This window comes from Ochotona curzoniae, unplaced genomic scaffold (genome assembly GCF_017591425.1).
Source record: "Ochotona curzoniae isolate NIBS_2020 unplaced genomic scaffold, NIBS_Ocur_1.0 scaffold_2683, whole genome shotgun sequence".
Classification (NCBI taxonomy): domain Eukaryota; kingdom Metazoa; phylum Chordata; class Mammalia; order Lagomorpha; family Ochotonidae; genus Ochotona; species Ochotona curzoniae.
The window spans coordinates 906,213-927,236 of NW_024467100.1; the positions used below are offsets into that span (position 1 = coordinate 906,213).

The window sequence follows — 21,024 nt, forward strand, 5'->3', positions numbered from 1 at the left end:
TGGGTAGGCCCTCTAAGTCCTAGCTTTCATGTGCACCAGTAGGCAGTGGGCAGTGGTCAATGCTAACTTGCCCAGTTCTGGTCTCCTATGTGGATAGATACATTGGTCCAACTGAGAAAGATCCTCTAGTTTCCTCCTTGAAACCTCTCAGTCTTAGCTCTCTTGTTTACCTGCAAGTACAATGGCTTTGTTGATGGAAGTCTCTTAGAAGTCATTCCTCACCAGCAAGATACTCCTTCAGTGGTTCCCTCTTCTGCACATCCCATACTTCCTTTCCTGAGCAACCCACAGCTCTAGCATTCATAAGTGCATAGGTTTCCCAGCCTGGTGCACCAAAAATTGGATATGGAATGGGCTGGGTCACCCCAGGTCTGAAGCTCTGGTACCCAAGTGCATACACAGGTCCCCAAAATGAGACTTCTGGTATGCATGCCAGCCTGAGGCCTTACCTCTTTGCCCACCCAGGACTCAAGCATGTTCATGAGTCCCCGAGCCTGGTTTGCCAGCACACCACACCATCATGCCAGCCTGGGGCTCCAATACCACCTTTCCTGGCCATCTTGGACCCAAGCATGTGTGTGAGTTCCCAGGCCTCATGATGTTGTCTGGGCACCAGTGCAACAATTTGATTATTGTTTTCAGCCTTTGTCTACACTCTAAATAATAGTATGTTTGTTTTTCCTTGCTAATTATTTGTCAAAATGTTAAGCCTGTGATTACACAGTTAAATGAATATATGGCCTTGCAATAATAATAATAATAAAAAGACATAAGGAAGGAAGACAGTAGGTGGAGAACATGAGCAGGAGGAAGGGTGATGGAAAGTATCACTATGCTTTCACATCTGTATTGTGAAATATGTGAATTTTTCTCACTTTATAATAATATGCTAATAGGCATTTCTTGCCTATTCTGTTTTTTCAAATCTATTTTAGGATCCAGGTGTTATTGTAGTAGGAGAATGTCAAATCCATTATCTAACATCTTATTTGATCTATTCTAATGTTTCACTCAATTACTTAAGTCAATATTAATTTTGTAGGGGATATTAATATTAATAATATTTATTACAGTGGGCATGAAAGAACAATTTTGCTTTCATCCTTTGCTCTCTACAAATGAAAGCATCTTTGGTCAGAACCTATAGATTTCCCTTTCCTTCCCAGAAAGCCAAACGTGCATTCTGGATGGTGCTCATGGGTGCATAGGTTTCTAGTAGTGAAGTTTGAGATCCCGTTAGTGAAGTTGTTGAAATAAAACAAACCTGTTTGGCTACACGACTGAGTTCCACTGCGATGTCCACTCCAGAATTCCCAATGCCAACCACAATGATTCTCTTTTCTGAAAATTCCTCAGGAGTTTTGTATTCCCGACTGTGAAAATAACAGCCTTTAAATTTTTCAATGCCTGTATGGAAGAAGAGAATTATTTATTAGAAGTGCTTTTGAGGGCCCAGCATGGTATCCCATAAGGGCACTGATTCTAATCCCAGCAGCCCTGCTTCTCATTCAGCTCTCTGTTTGTGACTTGGGAAAGCAGTTGAGGACAGCCCCCAAACTTGGGACCCTGCACCCATGTGGGAGACCCAGAAGAGGCTCCTGGCTCCTGACTTTGGCTCGGCTTAGCTTCAGCCATAGCGGCCGCTTGGGAAGTGGATCATCAGATGAAAGATCTTACTCTCTGTGTCTCCTCTTCTCTGTATATCTCACTTTGCAATAAAAAATCAATCAATCAATCAATCAATCAATAAGTGATTTTGAAACCTGATGTCATGCAGAATGAGTTAAGCTTCTGATTGTAGTGTTAACACCCCACAAGGGCACCAGTTTGAGTCTCAGCACACCCACTCTTGATCCAGCTATTAGCTAACATACCCAAAAAAACATCAGAAGTGTTTGGAACTCTGCTATCAATCTGAATATGAGACCTAGCTAGGGCTCCAGGCCCCTGGCTTCGGCTTGGCCTGGCCTCAGCCCTTGCCAGTATTTGGGAAGTGAAGGAGTGGATGAAAGATACATCTCTCTTTGTCTCTTCCTCTATCTAGCTATAACTCCTACCTTAAAATAAATCTTCAACAACTATTTTTCATCATACAAATCACACATCTAGAATAATCTCAAAACTTTGAGTCTAGATTGGTGAATTGAATATCACCTCTTTTCTAAAACTAACACCAAAGATCAAGGAAAGAGAGCATAAATTTAGAATTATTATCCTAGGATTTATATAGTAACCTCAAAAGGCATTTAGTGAATGATATATATCTGTCTGCTTTAATCAAAGTTTCACAACAATGTCTCAGTAATTCAGTTTTATTCATGATTATGCTGTCCCATATAATTTAAAGCAAAATGATGCAGAAGAAAACATATTGTTGTTTTCTTTGTCTAACTGTTCTCTAAGGAGATTATAGGAACTTTATTCTTCAGGCTGAGATCTCTCTGCCTTTCAAACACCGGATTCCCCATTATGTCCCTGGTGCTGTTAAAGACTGAGTAAGAGACCCCAGTCTGGGCACCTTCCAATGTTGTCACACTCTGCATGTTTATGGTTCCATCTCTCCCTCTAATCCTATCCAAACATACATGGGTCTTTCCATGGGGAGTATCTCAGCCAAGAAGCAAATAAAAAGAAAATGTTAAGTATAGTATGCAATGGTTATTAATGGGATCCATAGGCCAAGTGATAACAATTACAAACATTTTAATATACATTGCATTCTAACATTCTGAAAAATAAGACATATTTGTTTTACAGACGATTTTGCTAATGTTTAAACATTACATAGCGACTTAGCTGAATAACCACAATTCAAGTTTACATCTTTTTATTTCCATCTAAATTTTCAATTTACCTCAAATAAGTTTCTTATGAAGCCTTGTTGGGCATCATGGAAACATTTGTGATTGACTGCTGATAGCAACTGAGGGGAAGGGGCAGCAAAGGCAGCCAGTGTGAGAGCAGAAGGGTTAGTTAGTAGGTAGGTGGGTTAACAATAGTCTTTTCTGAGATGGAGACCATTTTACAACATGGGATTAAAAGGGAACAATAAACATTTTACTTTTTTTGTTATCATTTAGTCTTTATTATAATAATTCATTTTCTGTGGGAGAAAGTAAAATCAAATGAATGAACACAAATCTAAACAATGTGCATAAGGGATAATTGTTAAACCATAAAAATTTGACAAGACCATTGTAAGTAAAAATTAGACACTTTTATCTTTGCCATTTTTATTTCAATGGACTATGTTTTCCTGTTAACAAAAAATGTTAAGAAGCTAGATTTTTACTACTTAAGTTACCAGAGAAATTTCATCAATGCCAGTCATATAATTAATACTTAATCATTTTTCTTTTTTTACCCATTCATATTTTAAAATTATTATTATCATTGTTTATTATCATTTTATGATAGTTTCATAGGCTCCTGGTATTTCCCTTATCCCAGCCCCATTTTCTCCCACCCTGCCAGTTCCTCTATATCATTACTAAAGTATAGTTCTTCAAACACAGCCATATGTCCATCACTGTGGGCATGGACAATGGCAGAGAGTCCAGCATCCTATTGTGAAGATATAATGAACAGTTTCATTGGGAGTCCATTTTTAGTCTGGAAGTAGAGATACATACTGCATTGTATCCTCACTTCTGGATATGTTAGCCTCCATTTTATAGCTACCATGCATCTCCTCAAATGAAAAGTCATAATACTTAATCATTTTTTTTTATAAATTGTTTGTAAAGTACTTTTCCACCAGTAGAGGCCTAGAGACGTACCTGGGAAGGACTGAAGTGGTAAGTAGGGGTCTGTGTGGTGTCCACTGCAGACCAAAATCCCATCGAAGACCAGAGTCTCCTGCTTCCCATCCCTCTCCACAACAATATCCCATTTTCCATTGAAAGAGAAATCCGCATGCTTCCTCACACTCCTCACTCTGGTCTGAAACCAAGGACACAAACATAGATGACACTCTATCATAATCACGATTAATCACATCCCCACTCCCTATCCGATAAAAATGCATAGCTTCACTCACTGCAGGTAGTCACACTCACTCACTTCCCATTCCTGCCCACCTCCACAGTAACTTTACTGTAGGTAAAAATCTCAGAATGCTATGTACATTCATTGAAGTGCAAGTTCCCATATCAATAGGGAAGTTTAAATTTAACTGTGAAATAAAAGAGAGTGATGAAAATATTTCCTTCCATAAAGACTTTTGGATAAAATAGCCTTCCTGGATTTTCCTGGATTTGTTTTCAACTTTAATTTCAGAGAATTAATGATCCAGTATTGGAGAAATGATTGTATGTGTATGAGTTTGGACCAAGAGTGGTAGAGTGTGAAAACACTATGGATTTGGAAGCTCTCTTGTATTGTTCATATGACTTTTTGTTTACAACCTTGATATTTTGGCTCAGGCCTGGTGTGAAAGCATAGTGGTTAAAGTCCTCGCCTTGAACACCCGGGATCCCATATGGTTGCCGGTTCTAATCCTGGCAGCTCTGCTTCCCATCCAACTCCCTGCCTGTGGCCTGGGAAAGCAGTCAAGGACGGCCCAAACCCTTGGGACCCTGCACCCATGTAGGAAACCCAGAAGAAGCCCCTGGCTCCTGGCTTCAGATTGGCTCAGCTCCAGCCATTGCAGCCCCTTAGGAATGAACCATCGGACGGAAGATCTTCCTCTCTGTCTCTTCTCCTCTTTATCTATCTGACTTTCCAATAAGAATAAATAAATCTTAAAAAAGATATTTTGGTTCAATTAGGTTTTCTAATTTGAAGATCCTTAAATATTTTTAATCTAAGGCTAAGAAAAACAACACTTCTAATATCACACTGAAGTATCAGAATAGATTCTGCTGAGCAAAATGCTACAACCTCACCTTTAAGTGAAAACTTGTAAACCCTACTTTTTCTATAAACAATAATTTTCCAGGATAGATATGTCCTAATGAGTTTTAATAATAGGAAGGATGCCAAATATAACGTTCATGGACGCACAAGTGAATGTGCTGACACATGCTCTCAAACACATACCTTCTATACAATAACTAATTTAGATTTTACCTTAAAACAAATGTAGCTCAAAAGGCCGAAGTGTTTGGCATACATCTTGAAGTAGTCCATGATCTTGGAGTTGTGCATGTAGTTGGGAAAATGGTCAGGTATAGGGAAGTCACTGAAACACATCATCTCCTTGGAAGTGTTGATGGTCACAGATTTGTAGATACTAGGCATTTTCTCTGATGTATATTTCTAGGAGAGGAAGTCTCTATTAATAAACTATAACAAGCAAATCAAAATACAAATGCTGTAAAGAGCAAAAATAATCTCAGGTTTCATCCACTGCTCTGTTTCCTTTGATTTTCTTTATGAATATTTTCTCCTTCCTGCCTCTGTGTGCTAGTGAAGCAATGACACTGAATGGACAGTAAGATTGATATCTGAATTATTAAAATGAGATGAAATTCAGAAGCAATGGAATCATATCTTTAATGTGTTGAAAATAGGTTACTAGAATTAGAATTCTATACCCAGAAAAAGTATCATTCAAAATTTATTAGAATTTAATACTCAGGAAAAGTATGGAAATGAAATGAAAAGATATTGGAACAAACAAAAGCAGCAAGTACTCATTTCCAGCAATGTGACGCTATGAGAACCTTAAAACATTTTTTTTCCCCAAAATGATTGGGAACAAGTAAATAATAAAAATGGAAACATGCAAATTCAGGGTGGACTGAAAATATAAGAAATTGTAATTATGTGGGTAAAAATTAAGTATGAAAACTTCTTAAAAATATAGTACTAATACCTTGTGAGGTTTATGAAAAGCTGAAGAATTAAAACACATAATACAAGGGTGGAAAGAGGAAAATGGAAACAAATTATAGTAAGATCCTTGCCTCCTTAGGGGAGCATGTGTGTTGAAGCTTTTACCTTGTTAATGCAAGAATAAATATCAAAATAATAAGTGATAGGAGGATTAAAATAAAATATTTCAGTAAAACCAAAAGAAATAAAAAATTAAAACTTTAAAAAATGTAAGTTATCAAATAAAAATTACAATTATATCTTACCTAACCCAGTTTGAATAACTACCATACAGAAATGTGAAAATAATAAATGCTGTGAGGATATGGAGGTCAGGGGAATGGTGTTCCAACCCTCTGCTGGTGGTGATGCAAACTGGTACTATCGTTTTGGAAGGCAGTATGGAGATTTCTCAGTCATCTGAAAATAGATCTACCACATATGACCCATCCACCCATTCCTGGGAATTAATTCAAATGAAATGAAATCAGTATTTGACAAAGGTATCTGTAATTCCATGAAGCAGCTCAACTTGCAATAGCTAAGGCATGGAGTCAACCCAGATGTTCACAGCTGTTGACTAGATACAGAAAATGTCATATATACACAAAGTATATTAGCCATAAAAATGGATGAAATCTTGTTATTTGCAATAAAATGGGTGCAACTGGAAGCATTTTGCTTAGGAAAATAAGCCAGTGCATATGAAACAAAAAAAAAAACTATGTTTTCTCTGATCTGTGGTACCTAAAACACAGAGTTCAAAAAATGACTGTGGGGGAGAAAGGTCCCTACTTCGCTGTTACTGGGAATGCAGAGTAATACAGCCATTATGGAAGTCAGTACTGAAGTGCTATGACAACTGAAAACTGATCTGCCATTTGACCCAGCTATCCCACTTCTGGCAATATATCCAAAGGAAATGGAATTTGTGTAAGAGAAAGTGACCTGTAATCCCACAGCAACACAGTCTGCAATAGTGAAGCCATGGAAACAACCCAGATGCCCATCAGAAGAGGAATGGATAAAGAAACTGTGGCAAATCTACTCCATGGAATTCTATTTAGCAATTTAAACAGAATAAAAATTCTACCATTTGTGACACAATACTCCCAACCAGAGACCATTATGTTTAGTGAATTAAGCCAATCCTATGAGGACAAATATATGTTCTCTGAAATAAGGCAACCTTCCCACAAAATACAAGATCAATAGATAAATGGGTAAACACATATTCTCTCAGATGGACAATACAATAGAGACTAGTATACTGAGAAGTGAAGGTATGTTGCAGTATGCATCTCTACTCCCAGATAAAAGATGGACTCCCAATGAAACTTAAATGTATCTTGACAATAGGAAGCTGGACTTTCTACCATTGTCATGATGCATGTAAATAGCAGAATGATGGACATGTGACTGTGTTTGAAGGACTATACCATTGTAATAATATGAGGAGGGGGAGGGAGGAGTGAAGCGTGGAAATCCCTGAGCCTGTGGGACTGTAACATGAAAAATTAAAAAGTAGTAGATTCCTATGTGTTTGTCAGAAAAAAATCTCTACAGCACACAATTTTGTGTTTGACAATGTTCATGTTTCTGATGGAATATTTACCTTTAACTTTCATGATTTTTATTGTCAATAGAAGTCAGATTATTCAAAACAAATTATAAAGAACAGTTCTTCAAGTGTAACTTCAAAAATCAAAATTGCAATCTGAAGACAAAGCTCATTTTAGTTATATTTTCTCTTTAATATAATTCCCCCCAAATACAAATTGTCCAGTTAAAATAAACTTCTCTAAGTACCACAAGAAAATAGCTATGCATTTCAACACTATTTTAACTCAAATCAATGAATTTATCTTTCAATCCCATTATCCACAAATTTCAAAGTAGTCTTATATGCTAATAATAAAATGCAAATCAATGATCTATAATTTATCTGAAGAAGCTCCATAACCAGAGAAATAAACACAAAAATATAAAAGAAACTTAAAAAATGAACAGAAATCAATGACATAGAAATTAGTGGTACTGTACAAAAAAAAACAAAAAGACGTGTTTGCTTTTATTGAGGTGGACACATTTTTTGTGCCATGAGCCATTTGGATATTTATAACATCCTTTGTGAGTCACACAGTTTTATCAACTTAACAGTCATGGACCTTTTGAATTTTGATTTCTTTCTGCAGCAGAAATGGCAATACCAGAGCAAGTAATTCCATGGACCATGTATGGTCCATAGAGCAGATACTCCCTACCCTATTTAGAAGATTAACCCAATTGATAAGCCCCTTCCGAACCTGACAGAGAGAGTTACCAATATCATATAATTTACCAATATAAGCTACCAGTATCAGAAATAAAAAATGAGTGTCAACTTAGAGACCATGATGTAGGGAAGAATGGTTCCAAGGGTGTTTCTTGAATGGTTTTGATAGCTTTTAGATGTTGTTTGCTTCATTGCACTGGGGTTGGGAACCTCTTTCCAAGAACTATTGGCTTGCCAAGTCCACCTTAGTACGTTCACAGACCCTGGCAGTTGCTGCCTGTTCTGCTTTCTGCCTTTGATGAGGTACTAATGTCCTCTGATAGCCTAGATGAGCTGACTGCCATGTCTTTGGTGTGCATTTGAGTGTGCTGTCCACTGCACAGGCATCAGCAACTGAGGAATCCCAGTTCCAAGGTTGGATTACATATCCTGTGACTTTTTTTTTTTTTTTTTGCTGATGCCTAGGTTTGCTTCCAGCAGTCTAATTGGGGGGATCCCCAAGAAACCTTGCCTTGAGTGACCTCAGATTTGACTTTTGCATGTGCCAGCTAGTGCAGGTCAGGGGCAATCTGTCATCTTCATCACTCAATGCATCCACTGGTATAGACAGCTGCCTGATCAGTGCTGCCTCATTCCAGCCTGGCCTGGCCTGCACCATGTCCTGGCTGTCACTCATGCCAGTGTGTGCTGTGGACTGGCTCAGCCAGGTGACCTTCAGACCTGGCCTACACATGTGCCAGTGGGTGCTGCAGCCTGGCCTGATCTGCCACCCTCCCTGGTTATCACACTCATCAGCTGTAGCTTTGGCCTAGCAGGAAGTGCTTTTAGCTCCAGATTGCATGTGTGCTGGTGAGTGTTTTGGCCCAAACTGACATGGCCCATCCTCAGTTCCATGACTCAGTGTTAGGTACTGAGGCCTAGGTCAATCGTCTCATACCCATTCTGGCTCTCACTGGCAAGTGTTACAGCTTAGCCCAACCTGACCTTCCTCCAGATCTGGCTCATGTAAACCAGTGGATACCAAAACAAAACCCAGCCTGTTCCATAGACTTTCTGGCTCCTACTAGTAGTGCCAGTGAATACTAGTTCAGGTTGTTCCCCCGACCCATCTCACACTTGCTTGCCTTGCTCAGTTTGACCTGCCTCCAGCCCTGGCTCTTGTGCTCACCAGCAGAACTCAAGGCCTTGTAGGGGAGTCTTTAAAACTCTCCTTCCAGACCTGTTTCCAGCCTCAGATGTTGTGTGTGCTGGCTGTGGTTTGATCAAGTGCACCCCCAGTCTCTTGCTTGTCAGTGGATGTTGCAGTCAAGCCCAGCCTGGCCTGTTCCCAGCCATGGCTCTTTTGTGAATTGGCATGTGCTACAGCCTAGCAGGGAGAGTTCCTCAAGTTCTGCCACAGTATTCACTCCCAACCCTGGATCTCATTCATGATGGGAGGCGCTGTGCCCAGGCTGGCATGGTCTGCTCCCAGACCTAGCCTTTGCATGTGCCAGCAGCTGCTGTGGCCTAGCCCAGCTCAGCCTGCCCCTTGGCCCAGTTCTTACATGTGCCAGTGCACTCACATGTGCCAGCCTGCCCCAACCTGGTCTGCTCCCAGTCCTGGCTCCTGTGTGAGTGAATTTGTAGTCCAGCCTGGGTCACCCCATCACCAATCCCAGCTCTCGCACAAACTAGTGGATACTGAAGTCTGACAGGGGCAAGCCAACAAATATGCTGCAGAATATATCTCAAGCTCTGGTTCTCTTGCATTGTGGTAGATGCTGTGGCCTAGCCTGACATGGTCCTTCTTGTGCCCCAACACTCACTGGCCTACTTCTACTGTCATGTACCCTAGTCCCAGCTTTCACATATACTGGTGTGTTGTGATAAATGACACTTAGGCAAGCCCCAGTTTCCAAGTAGGCATTTGCCTTGGCCTGACCCCCATCATTCCCCACAGTTTCCCCTTTCTAAATCACTTCATGTCAGTTCCCTCACCTAACTGCCAGGGTAGTAGCCTGGTCTGTGGAAGTCCACAAAAGTTATACCATACCTTTCAAGCATGCTTTCAGTGTCCCTATTCCAGTTTGTCCCTAGACCTTCTTTCCTGGGTATTCTGCATTCCTTTTGCCATGTGATGCCTGCCTGGTATGCTAAGGAGCTGGAGGTGTGTTCTGGCCTGGCATCCTCAGCCCTACACACCGAGAAGTTCAGTGCCTCTGTTAGCAATTTTATATAACATTGCTTTAGAGACACTAGCTAATGTGATAATTGACAAAGAGAAACAAAATACATAAACATTGGAAAGGAAAAATAGGTCTGCTACTATGTATCAAAATTATTATTACATTCTTTTAAAACCTCCAAAGAAACTTCTTTGTCAGTATGCAGTTCCTGCAGGTGAGGAGCAGCCAAGACCAGGGCAGGTTACAGTGCCAGCTGGTACACATGGGGATCAGGTCTTGCTGTGGACCAGGCTGGACCAGTTTACAACACCCACTGGCAGATGTGAGAACCAGGATAGGGTGCAGAACAGGCCAGGTCAGGCTACAACACCAACCAGTTCACGTTAAGGCCAGGACTTGGGGCTAGATGGGTTGGGCCAACATGAGCTGGAGCTGGGGGCAGACCAGGCTGGGCCAGGCTACAGCACCTGCTGGCAAATGCTGAGGTGAAGCAATACATGCCAAAGTGGGGTGTGGCACCCACTGGCATGTATGAGACCTGGGATAGTGGGGGTTAGCCCAGTAAGGGGATTGCAAGGGCTCCCCTTCTGGGTCACTGCCTCCACTGGTGAATGAGAGAACTGGAATCAGGGGCAGAGCAGGCCATGATGGGTTATAATACCTGTTTGCCTGCATGTGAGCTAGATTAGGGATTAACCAGATTGGGCTAACCAACTGTATCAACCGGTGCATCATGAACCAGAACAAGTGTAGGCTAATTGGGCTTTGCTGTAGCACCAACTGGGTGCTGGGACTGGGGCCAAGTCTTGTCAGACTAGACTGCAGAACCTCCTGGAGAGTACAAGAACGGGGCTGGGAGTGCATCTAGTAGGGAAATTGCGGACACTTTCTAATGGGTTGCAACTCCCGCTGGTGAGCATGAGAACCAGAGAGGGAGTGAGCCTTGCTAAATAGGTGGTAACACACACTGGCGTGAGTATAGGCTGGATAGTGAGGTCAGTTGCATTGAGCTAGGCTTCAATGCCCACAGATGTGCATAAGAGCTGAATGGGATGTGGGACAGACTTGATCAGGTTGCTGCACATACCTGAATGCACAGGAACCAGGATGAGGGGCAGGGCTAGTAGAACTATTGAGGGTCACTTCAAATGGGCTGCAGTTTTCACTGGTGTACATGAAGGCCGAGTGTGTGGTAGGTAGGGTTGGGCTAGGCTGCAGTATCCATTGGTTTATGTAAGAGATGGGGCTGGAGACAGAACTGACTAGCAATTGTCACTACCAGTATGTGTGCAGGCTGATATGGGTGATGGACAGAGCCGGACCCTGCACTGGTAAGCACACACAAGAACCAGGTCTGGGGCCCAGTGTGGTAGCCTAATGGCTAAAGTCCTCACGTTCCATGCATCGGGAGCCCATAAGGGCACAGGTTCATTGTCCCAGCTTCTCCACCCTGATCAAGCTCCCTGTTTGTGGCATAAGAAAGCAGCTGGGGATGCCCCAATGCCTTGGGACCTTGAACCCATGTGGGAGATTCAGAAGAAGCTCATGGCTCTTCACTTCAGATCAGCTCAGCTGTAGCCATTGAGGCCACTTGGAAAGTGAGCCAGCAGAAAGAAGATCTTTCTTTCTTTCCTTTTTTCTGTAAATCTGACTTTCCAAGAAAAAAAGGGATTCAGGTTTGGAGTCACTTCAGGCAAGGTTTCTTTGAGGATCCCCTACTCTCCACAGGCAGAATTGCAGGATCAGTGGACTGATCATGGAGTGCATGTGTCAGAACTGGGTCCCCTTAGTTGCTTAAACCAAGCATTGGATGGCATATACAGATGCAAGTAGAAGATAGGGCAGTTCATTGGACCCTGCAGAGGACATCTAGCACATAGCAAAGGAAGGAGGGCAGAATAAATTGGTAGGTCTCCCAGTCAAGAGTTGACACCAAATATCTGGGTGAATAGAAACTCCAAGCCAGAATATGTCAGCCAATGGACCTTGGAAAGATTTCCTCATCCTTGGAACAACAAATTAAAAGCATTTCAAAACTACCAAAACCACTGGAACAGAGCCCTCACAGCATGCTCCACATTGGGAACCTTGGGATGACACCAGGTGGCCATTCCCTGTCTCTGTACAGAGGCAGTTGGGAGGCTGGGTGAGGTTTCTCTCCTTTCCTCCCCTCTTTCCCCAAATACAAGAGAAGAAGAAAAAGAAAATTTGGAAACAATGGTCTTACTTTCCCCTATTCCTTCCCACCCTAATCAGCTATGTAAGCATCATCAAAAATAAAATCTAAAAAGCCCAAAGAAGCTATATCTAAGTATCATCACGGTTAGCCAGATTTCTCAGTATAAGGCTAATGTACAACATTGTCTGTTTTATGCACTAGCAATGAATTTGAAAGTGGAACTTGGGCCCGGCGCGGTGGTGCAAGTGGTTAAAGGTCCTCGCCTTGCACGCCCGGGATCCCATATGGGCGCCGGTTCTAATCCCGGCAGCCCCGCTTCCCTTCCAGCTCCCTGCCTGTGGCCTGGGAAAGCAGTTGAGGACGGCCCAAAGCCTTGGGACCCTGCACCCTCGTGGGAGACCCGGAGGAGGCTCCTGGCTTCGGATCGGCATAGTATCGGCCCGTTGCGCTCACTTGGGGAGTGAATCATCGGACGGAAGATCTTCCTCTCTGTCTCTCCTCTGTGTATATCCGCCTTTCCAATGAAAAAATAATAAAAAATAAATCTTTAAAAAAAAAGAAAGTGGAACTTATGTGAAAGCTACCATTTACAATAGAATAAAAATTATATAACTAAATAATCCAATAGAAGATATATTGGCCTATAAACTAAAATCTCCAACTACTGATCATTGAAATACAAGTCATAATAAGCAAACAGATATCTAAATTCATAAGTAAGATGAATCAGTATTCATTTAAACTTTCCTAAATGTTTCTGTTGATCTAAAGTAATCCAAGATAATCACTTACTAGATACTTTTATGTGGAAACTAATAAACCAATTCTGACACTAACATGAAAATGTAAATATTCTTGAAACATTGAGCCAATTTTTAAGAAAAATAACACAAATGTTAAGATTTTGCTGCATAGATACAGTGATTACAACAGTAACACACATTGTTAAGGAACAAACACACAAATACATAGCCATCTAATTTTCAAAAATGAATAAAGAGACAAAAGACCTTGCTTCAGTAAATGGGAGAAAGTATTATGTTTTCAATAAACAGGGGAAAGAGTTGTGTTTTCAATAAATGTGTATCCATATGACATAAAATGATAAGAGAGTTTAGCAAAGTGAGAGGGTACAAAATTAGTGAGCATAAATCAGTGGTCGTGGTATACACAAATAATTGAATGGCTGAGAAAGAAGTCACAAGTACATTCTCCTTTAAAATAGCAGAAAAAGAATTTTAAATATCTTCATATAAACCTAAGCAAAGATGTGGAAGACCTTTATGATGGAATTTACAAAACATTAAAAAAAAAGGAGTTGAAGAAGACATTAAAAAGTAGACATTAAAAGATGGATTAATGAATCAACATCATCAAAATGGCCATATTATTGGAAGTAATATACTGATTCAATGTGATCCCAAGCCATCAACACTCTTTGCAGAAATAGAAAAGATGATGGTAAAATTCACTCCGAAAAAAAAGGGATCACAAATGGCTAAACTATCATGAAGAATAAAAATAAAGCTAGAGAAATAAAAATTCAAGACCTAAAGACATACTACAGGGTAGTAGTCATCAAAACAGTATGGTACTAACACAGAAACACGGATGAATTGGCAGAGTAGGAACCCTAGAATAGAAGCCAAACATGTATAGCCAATTATCTTGGGCAAGAGAACTGAAAATAAGCCAGGGAAAAATCTTGGTTTCTACAGATGCTGTTGGAACAACTGCCTACAAAGTAAGAAGCAAGACTTCCACCTCCCACTTTCTATTAAAATCAGCTCAAAATGCAGCAAGGATTTACATCTGCACTCAGAAAACATCAAATTATTAGAGGAAAACATAGGAGACACTCTGTAAATAGAGGCATTGGTAGAAACTTTTTAGGAAGTCACCAAAAGTACAGGCAATCAAAGTCAAAATAAACAAATGAGACTACATCAAACTAAGAAGCCCATGAGCAACAAAGGAAAGATCAGTAAAGTGAAGAAGTAGCCCACAGAATGGGGTACAATCTTTGCACACCATGCAACAGTTAGAGAGCTCATAGCCAGGATTTAAGAAGAGCTTCAGAAATTTAATAACAGCAAAACAAACAACCCTATGAAGAAATGGGTGTTAGAAATGAGCAGGCATTTTTTTTTTAGAGAACAAATTCAAATGACCAAAGACACATAAAGAATGTTCAGGCTCCCTAGCTATTAAAGAAATGCAAATAAAAATTACATTGTGATTCCGTATGACTCCAGTGAGATTGGCCTATATTTGGAAATCTACTAACAATATATTCTGGCATGGATAGGGGAGAAAGGTGCCCTAATTCACTGCTAGTACAGTTGCTATAGAAGCCAGTATGAAGGGGGAATGGGGAGTGGCAGGGGAAATCTCTGAGCCTAAGGAAGCATATCATGAAAAATTAAAAACAAAAAGGCTGAATGATATTTCATCCATGTAAACACCAGGCTTTTTTGCACCCATTCTTCCCGTCGGAAAAAAAAAAAAGAAGAAACTGTGGTACATCTACTTTATGGAATGCTACTCAGCCATTAAAAAGAATGAAATCCTACCATTTGCAGCAAAATGGTCCAGACTAGAGACCATTATGCTCAGTGAAATAAACCAATCCAAAAAGGATAAATATTAAATGCTTTGTTGACATAAGGCAGCTTTCATGCAAAATACAAAAAATAAATATGTAGAGAAATATGCATATACATTTATTTTCATAGATGAGCTGTAGAATAGAGACTAGCACACCTGGAAGTGAAGGCGTTGCAGTATGCATCTTTACTCCTGAATAAAAGGAGGAATCTCAATGATGATATTAAATATATCTTAACAATATAATCCTAAACTTTCTACCATTCTCTATACCTACAAACCTATGATATACTTAAATTGCAGAATATTGGACTTGTGAGTATTTTTGAAGAATTACAATATTGAATTAATTATGGGGGGAAGCTGGTGTTATTTCAAGGGTGGAAAAGAGAATCACTGGGTCTATGGAACAATATCATGAAAAACAAAGTACTAAAGGCAAAAAATTAAATAATTTACTTCGTAAAAGATTATATTCTCTAAACTCTCCTACTTTCCTTTATTTTTCTTTACTTACTTACCATTATCATTATTATCATTCATATTATTTATTTATTAGCATATAAGCTTCACAAGGGCTAGAATTTTCCTATTCATATTTACTGATAAATTTCTCTAGGCCTGTAAAATTACCTGACACACAATTGGTGCTGCAAAACCATTGTTGAGTAAAAATTGAATTAAAGAAGCAAAGTGAGTATTATGGAATATTTAGCATTGAATATAATTGAAACCAAATGTACGGAAACTAGCAGGTTTTAAAGAGGTATATTAGAATTGCTCCAACACCATATTGGAGCAATGACAACTAGGAATGTTTCTTGTTCACTGATTTGCTAAATAGATACAAGGGAAGATGCCATTCAGGCAGTGATTTCAATTACTCTGACAGCGATATCACTCTCCTTGCTAATCAAGAAGTTCCGTATTTTTTAATACATGTCCTGAGTGTAGAAGAGGTCAAGAATAAGGAAAGAAAATCAAGTCATCAACACACAGCATAGTATGTCCATTCTGAAGGTGAGCAGGATGACTCTGGAAAATACTGATGAAGGAGCCACATTAGTTTCAAGTCTATTTACCATTTGGTATCAAGGGTACCTAGGGTGATACATTCCATGCTAGCAAGAGTTGAAGGGGAAATGCCATTATTCTCTGGTAGAAAAATGAGAATCCAATGCAGAGGCAACCAGTGAGCATGGGCGACTGCAGAAGAAAGTGTGAATTTGTGTGGTAGAAGACTAGCAATTAATCATCCTCCCGTATTATCAGAATCTGTGACGCTAATAACCTTGGGCACAACATCATTTGGTCAGTCGAAGGAACCCTCAATCATCATGTCTTTAGCTTTCTTTCTCTTTCTTTCTTTCTTTCTTTCTTTCTTTCTTTCTTTCTTTCTTTCTTTCTTTCTTTCTTTCTTTCTTTCTTTCTCTCTCTCTCTCTCTCTCTTTTAAAGATTTTTCTGTTTTTTACTGGAAAGGAAGATCCGTAAAGAAAAGGAAAGACAAACAGATCTTCTGTTCACTGGTTCGCCCCTACCACGTGGCTGCAATGGCCAGAGCTGAGCTGATTCAAAGTCAGCATCTAGGAGCTTGTTCTGAGTCCCCCATGTGGGTGCAGGGTCCCAAGGCTTTGAACCTTCTACTGCTTTTCCAGGCCACAAGCAGGGAACTGGATGGGAAGTGGAGCAGCTGGTGCATGAACTGGAGTCTCTATGGGATCCTGGTATGGGCAAGGTGAAGATTTAGGCTAGGCTATTGTGCTGGGATCTCTCTCTCTCTCTTTTTTTAATGTTTATTTAATTTTTATTGGAAAGTCAGATATACAGAGAGGAAAAGAGACAGAGAGAAAGATCTTACATCCAATGATTCACTCTAAAAGTGGCTGCAGTGGTCGAACTGTGCTGATCTGAAACCAGGAGCCCAGAGCTTCCCACATGGGTACAGGTTCTCAAGGCTTTGGGCTGTCCTTGACTGCTTTCCCAGACCACAAGCAGTGAACAGTGAGATAAGAAGCAGGGTTGCCAGGATTAGAACTGGCACCCATATGGGATCCCGACACGTGCAAGACAAGGACTTTAACCACTAGGCTACCGTGGCATGGACCCTCTTTCTAATATTTCCTGTAGTTGCACAGAATTGTAGTTACCTTGAGTAAAATCTCATATATTTCATGTATGAAACTAAAAGGAGCATATATTTCAATACTTTCTCACCAGAAACACAAGCAAGAAGATTAAGGTTACTCCAAGTTCTTACAATATAATATGATTATATTTCATTAAACTGTCATCCAAATTTTACAGTGATTAAAAATCACACAATGAAAAACAAATAAAATCCACACTTACTTGAAATTTCCAGAGACCTCCAATGTCATCATTTCTTTCAAAACAGGTGGGTTCTAAATCTTCATCCAAGCAACACTTAATGGCACCCAGCCCACTGATTCCAGCTCCAATGACTGCAATCCGCTTCTTGGCCATCATGCTTCTGCTGCTTAGGAAATTGAGAATTCTGTCACAGACATCTAGCTTATTTAAACTTAAATCCCACATCCACAAGCACCTGTGGTTTGGTGTCTAAAATTTTTGTTGTTCTCATGAGCAGTCAGTATACCGAGCAGGGACCGTGATATGTATAAGAGAAAAAAAATGCTTTAAATTAATTTCTTCTCACCAATGTTCTCTGTGTTGTTAGGGAAAACAATGCAAATAGTAAAATTTCGTGCTATGTGAAAAGAGCAGTAACATGACCATGCTATGTGAGCAGAAACTGGCAGCCCAGAGAGGGATTATGTGGCCTATTGGAAGAAGTACCTCAACAGAAAACAACTTAAAAGTGCCTGAATAGACATTAGTAGTTAAAGAGACCTGGGAGGGTTGGTGTGTGTATGTCAGGGAGGGTGACATTTTGGACAATGGAGACAAGGTGAGTGAAGCCAGAAGTGAGGGAAGGTAGAGTGACTTTGGAGAACCACAATATGGTAAGATAAAGACTGAAAAAATGAATCTGCTGAAAGTACACGATTTGGGCCATCTGTGATCTTGTTTCATGGAGTGATGCAGTGGAAGCCATCTTACAGAGGCTTGAGACAAAAATAAAATCAGATAAAATGGACACGGTAGCACTGATGACACTTCAGAATCTTTACATGTAAAGCAAGTCTAACATATATATTTTAAGAAATACTTGTTTATTTTGAAAAGTGGAGTTAGAGAGAGTGGGGGGTGCAGGGTGGCGGAAAGGCAGATACAGAGATCTTCCATCTGCTAAATTTGAAGTGGAGAAGCCAGGACACAAGCCATAGTAGCGTAATAGGTGCAAGTTTTATCCACTGTAACATAACACATTATCTCACATGTTAATCTTGTTTAGTAGCCTAATAAATGTTTGAGCAAATAAACATTATTTTAAAAAATCACACAATTTTCAACATGTAATTTTGAGCTTTGGGATGGGCATCTAATCACTCATTTACACTTTTGTGGCTCTAACCACCACTTCTTGATCCCCAGCTGTGGACCAGGTACTATGCTTGTTGCTAAGATCACAAAGAACACACACTTTGGTCTCAAGGGGAGATAGTGTCGTAAGAGCAACACATTGTAACTACTAGAGTTAAAATGCATGCAAATTGTGCTTTCATCTTGCCTAACCAATGGCAGTGACTATGCTGACCTGTCTGCTTTCTTGATGAAATGGACATTAGTTACACATGCTGTGTCCACCGCAGATGCAGCAATTGTAACTCCATTTTCTGATGAGGTACTTTCTGTATAGAAGCTTTTCTGTGCTTCTCAGGCCTAGTTAATTACATCCCTGCTGGTGACCACACAGTGCCTTATATATGTCTCTATCATTTCATTCAGCACTTAATTTCATGTTTTACTTATGTGCTATTCTGAAGAACTATAAGACCCTAGCAAGATTTCAGATACATAGCTAATAGCTAGTAATTGTTCATGGGCTGAGATTTGAGTGAAGAAAGTCATTTTTAAACCGCCCTATTGGCAATGTAGAAAATAGCTGACCAACATAGGAAGGTGTAGCCAAGAGTACTGAGAGAGCTGCAAGATAAAATCAAGTAGAGCACAGAGCTGGGGAAGGAAAATCGCTGGATGTGGTGAGTGGCGCTCCCTGGAGGCAACTGGAGAAAAGCAGGAGCTGCAGGAAGAACATCTGCTGAAACAGAGGTTGCAGTCAGCAGCTCATGAGGAAGGTGAGTGCAGGTGAGCTACAGGAATGCATCCCAACCCACAGACAAAAGCCTAGTGAATTTGAAGCCAGCACAAAGGGAACAGGAGTAGACAGACATCTGAGTGGATATTCCGCAGAAAGCTATAGGACAAAACACTGGTGAGTGGAGGCAAAGCTGAGTGGAAGTCCACAGGCTCCTGATTGATCAACACCCTCATCCTCCACAAGATCAGGGCAGCGATGCATCTGGGGAGCCAACCAGTGGGGAGCGAACCTCTCAGGAATGAAGCTGCCCAGGGAGGGACTCATGGAACAAACGCAGAGTCTACCCCACACCCAGGTGATTTGTACCTGAAGCCCCTTTGCGAGATAGCAGAACCAACAGAGAGGGAAATCCCAAAACAACAATGACAGGACCAAATCACAACCTGTAAACATTAATACTAAACATGAATGGCTTAAATGGATGAGCTTAACAGAATGGCTCCAAAAGCAGGACTCATCTATCTACTGCCTAAAAGAACACATCTAATCAACAAAGACACATGGAATCTGAGAGTGAAAGGACAGAAAAGGTTATTTTACAACAATGGAAAGGAAAAGAGCTGGTGTAGCTATTCTAATATCAGATGATATAAACTCACCATAATAAACATTAAAAGAGATGAAGAGGGCGCAGTGTGATAGCCTAGCAGTTAAAATCCGCTCCTCACACATGATGGCTTCCCATATGGGCACCAGTTGTAATCCCAGCGACTCTGCTTCCCATCCAGCTCCCTGCTTGTGGAAAGCACATGAGGATGGCCCAAAGATTTGGGACCCAACACCCGTGGGGGAGACCTGGAAGAGGCTCCTGGCTCCTGGCCTAGGATTGACTCAGCTCTAGCCATTGGGCATGAATCAGTGGATGAAAGATCTTCCTCTCTGTCTCTTCTCCTTCTCTCTGTATATCTGGTTTTCCAATTAAAAAAATTTTTTTTTGAAAACCAAAGAGATGAAGAGGGACACTACAGAATGATAAAGAGATCCACCAAGTAAGAAGAAATAGCAATAGCAAATGTATACACACCAAATACAAGGGCACCTAGCTACATGAGACAATGATTGATGAACCTGTAAGAGCAATACAGATGCAAATACAACAATAATGGGACACCTTATCACCCCATTAACATCACAGGACAGACAAATGAGACAGAAATTCATCAAAGAAGCAATGGCTCTCACAAACAGCAGAACAAATGGACTTAATTGATATTTACAAAACCTTTCATTCTATGGACACTGAATGCCCCCCCCCTTTTTTTTAGCTGTACATGGAATCTTCTCTGGGATTTATCATACCATAGATCACAAAACAAGCCTCAGAAAATTTAGAAAAATTAAAATCATCCTATGCATCTTCTCAGATCACAGTGGAGTGAAACTAGAGACCAGTAAATCAAAATATCCCAGAAAACTTGCAAATTATTGGAAGTGGAACAACCTACTGAATGAACAATGGAGTAGAGAAGAAATCAAAAAAGAAATCAAAAAATTCCTTGAAACCAATGAACACTCAAATACAACACACAAAAACCTATGGCAGGGTGGCAAGGGAGTATTAAGAGGCAAAGCTATCACAATGAGTGCCTATATTAGGAAACAAGAAAGACATCAAGTAAATGAAAGAGCTAGAAAAACAACAGCCAAATAATCCAAAGAAAAACAAGAAAAAAAATTAGTAAATTAGAAGAGAAAATAAATCAGATAAAGACCAAAAGAATAATACATAAAATCAAT

At 40.3% G+C, this 21,024-nt stretch overlaps 1 protein-coding gene across 1 annotated transcript in view; it reads right to left on the reverse strand.

Annotated features, from left to right (window-relative positions):
* The window catches only part of LOC121171528 (flavin-containing monooxygenase 5-like), a 39,811-nt gene extending 22,283 nt beyond the window's left edge, over positions 1-17,528 (reverse strand). Inside the window, exons 1-4 of the mRNA XM_041003264.1 lie at positions 17,394-17,528; positions 5,071-5,259; positions 3,780-3,942; positions 1,265-1,407 (exon numbers count right to left, since the gene is read on the reverse strand). Coding sequence (XP_040859198.1) covers positions 1,265-1,407; positions 3,780-3,942; positions 5,071-5,259; positions 17,394-17,528 — 630 coding nt within the window. The remainder of the gene's footprint in view (positions 1-1,264; positions 1,408-3,779; positions 3,943-5,070; positions 5,260-17,393) is intronic.
* Positions 17,529-21,024: the final 3,496 nt, after the last annotated feature.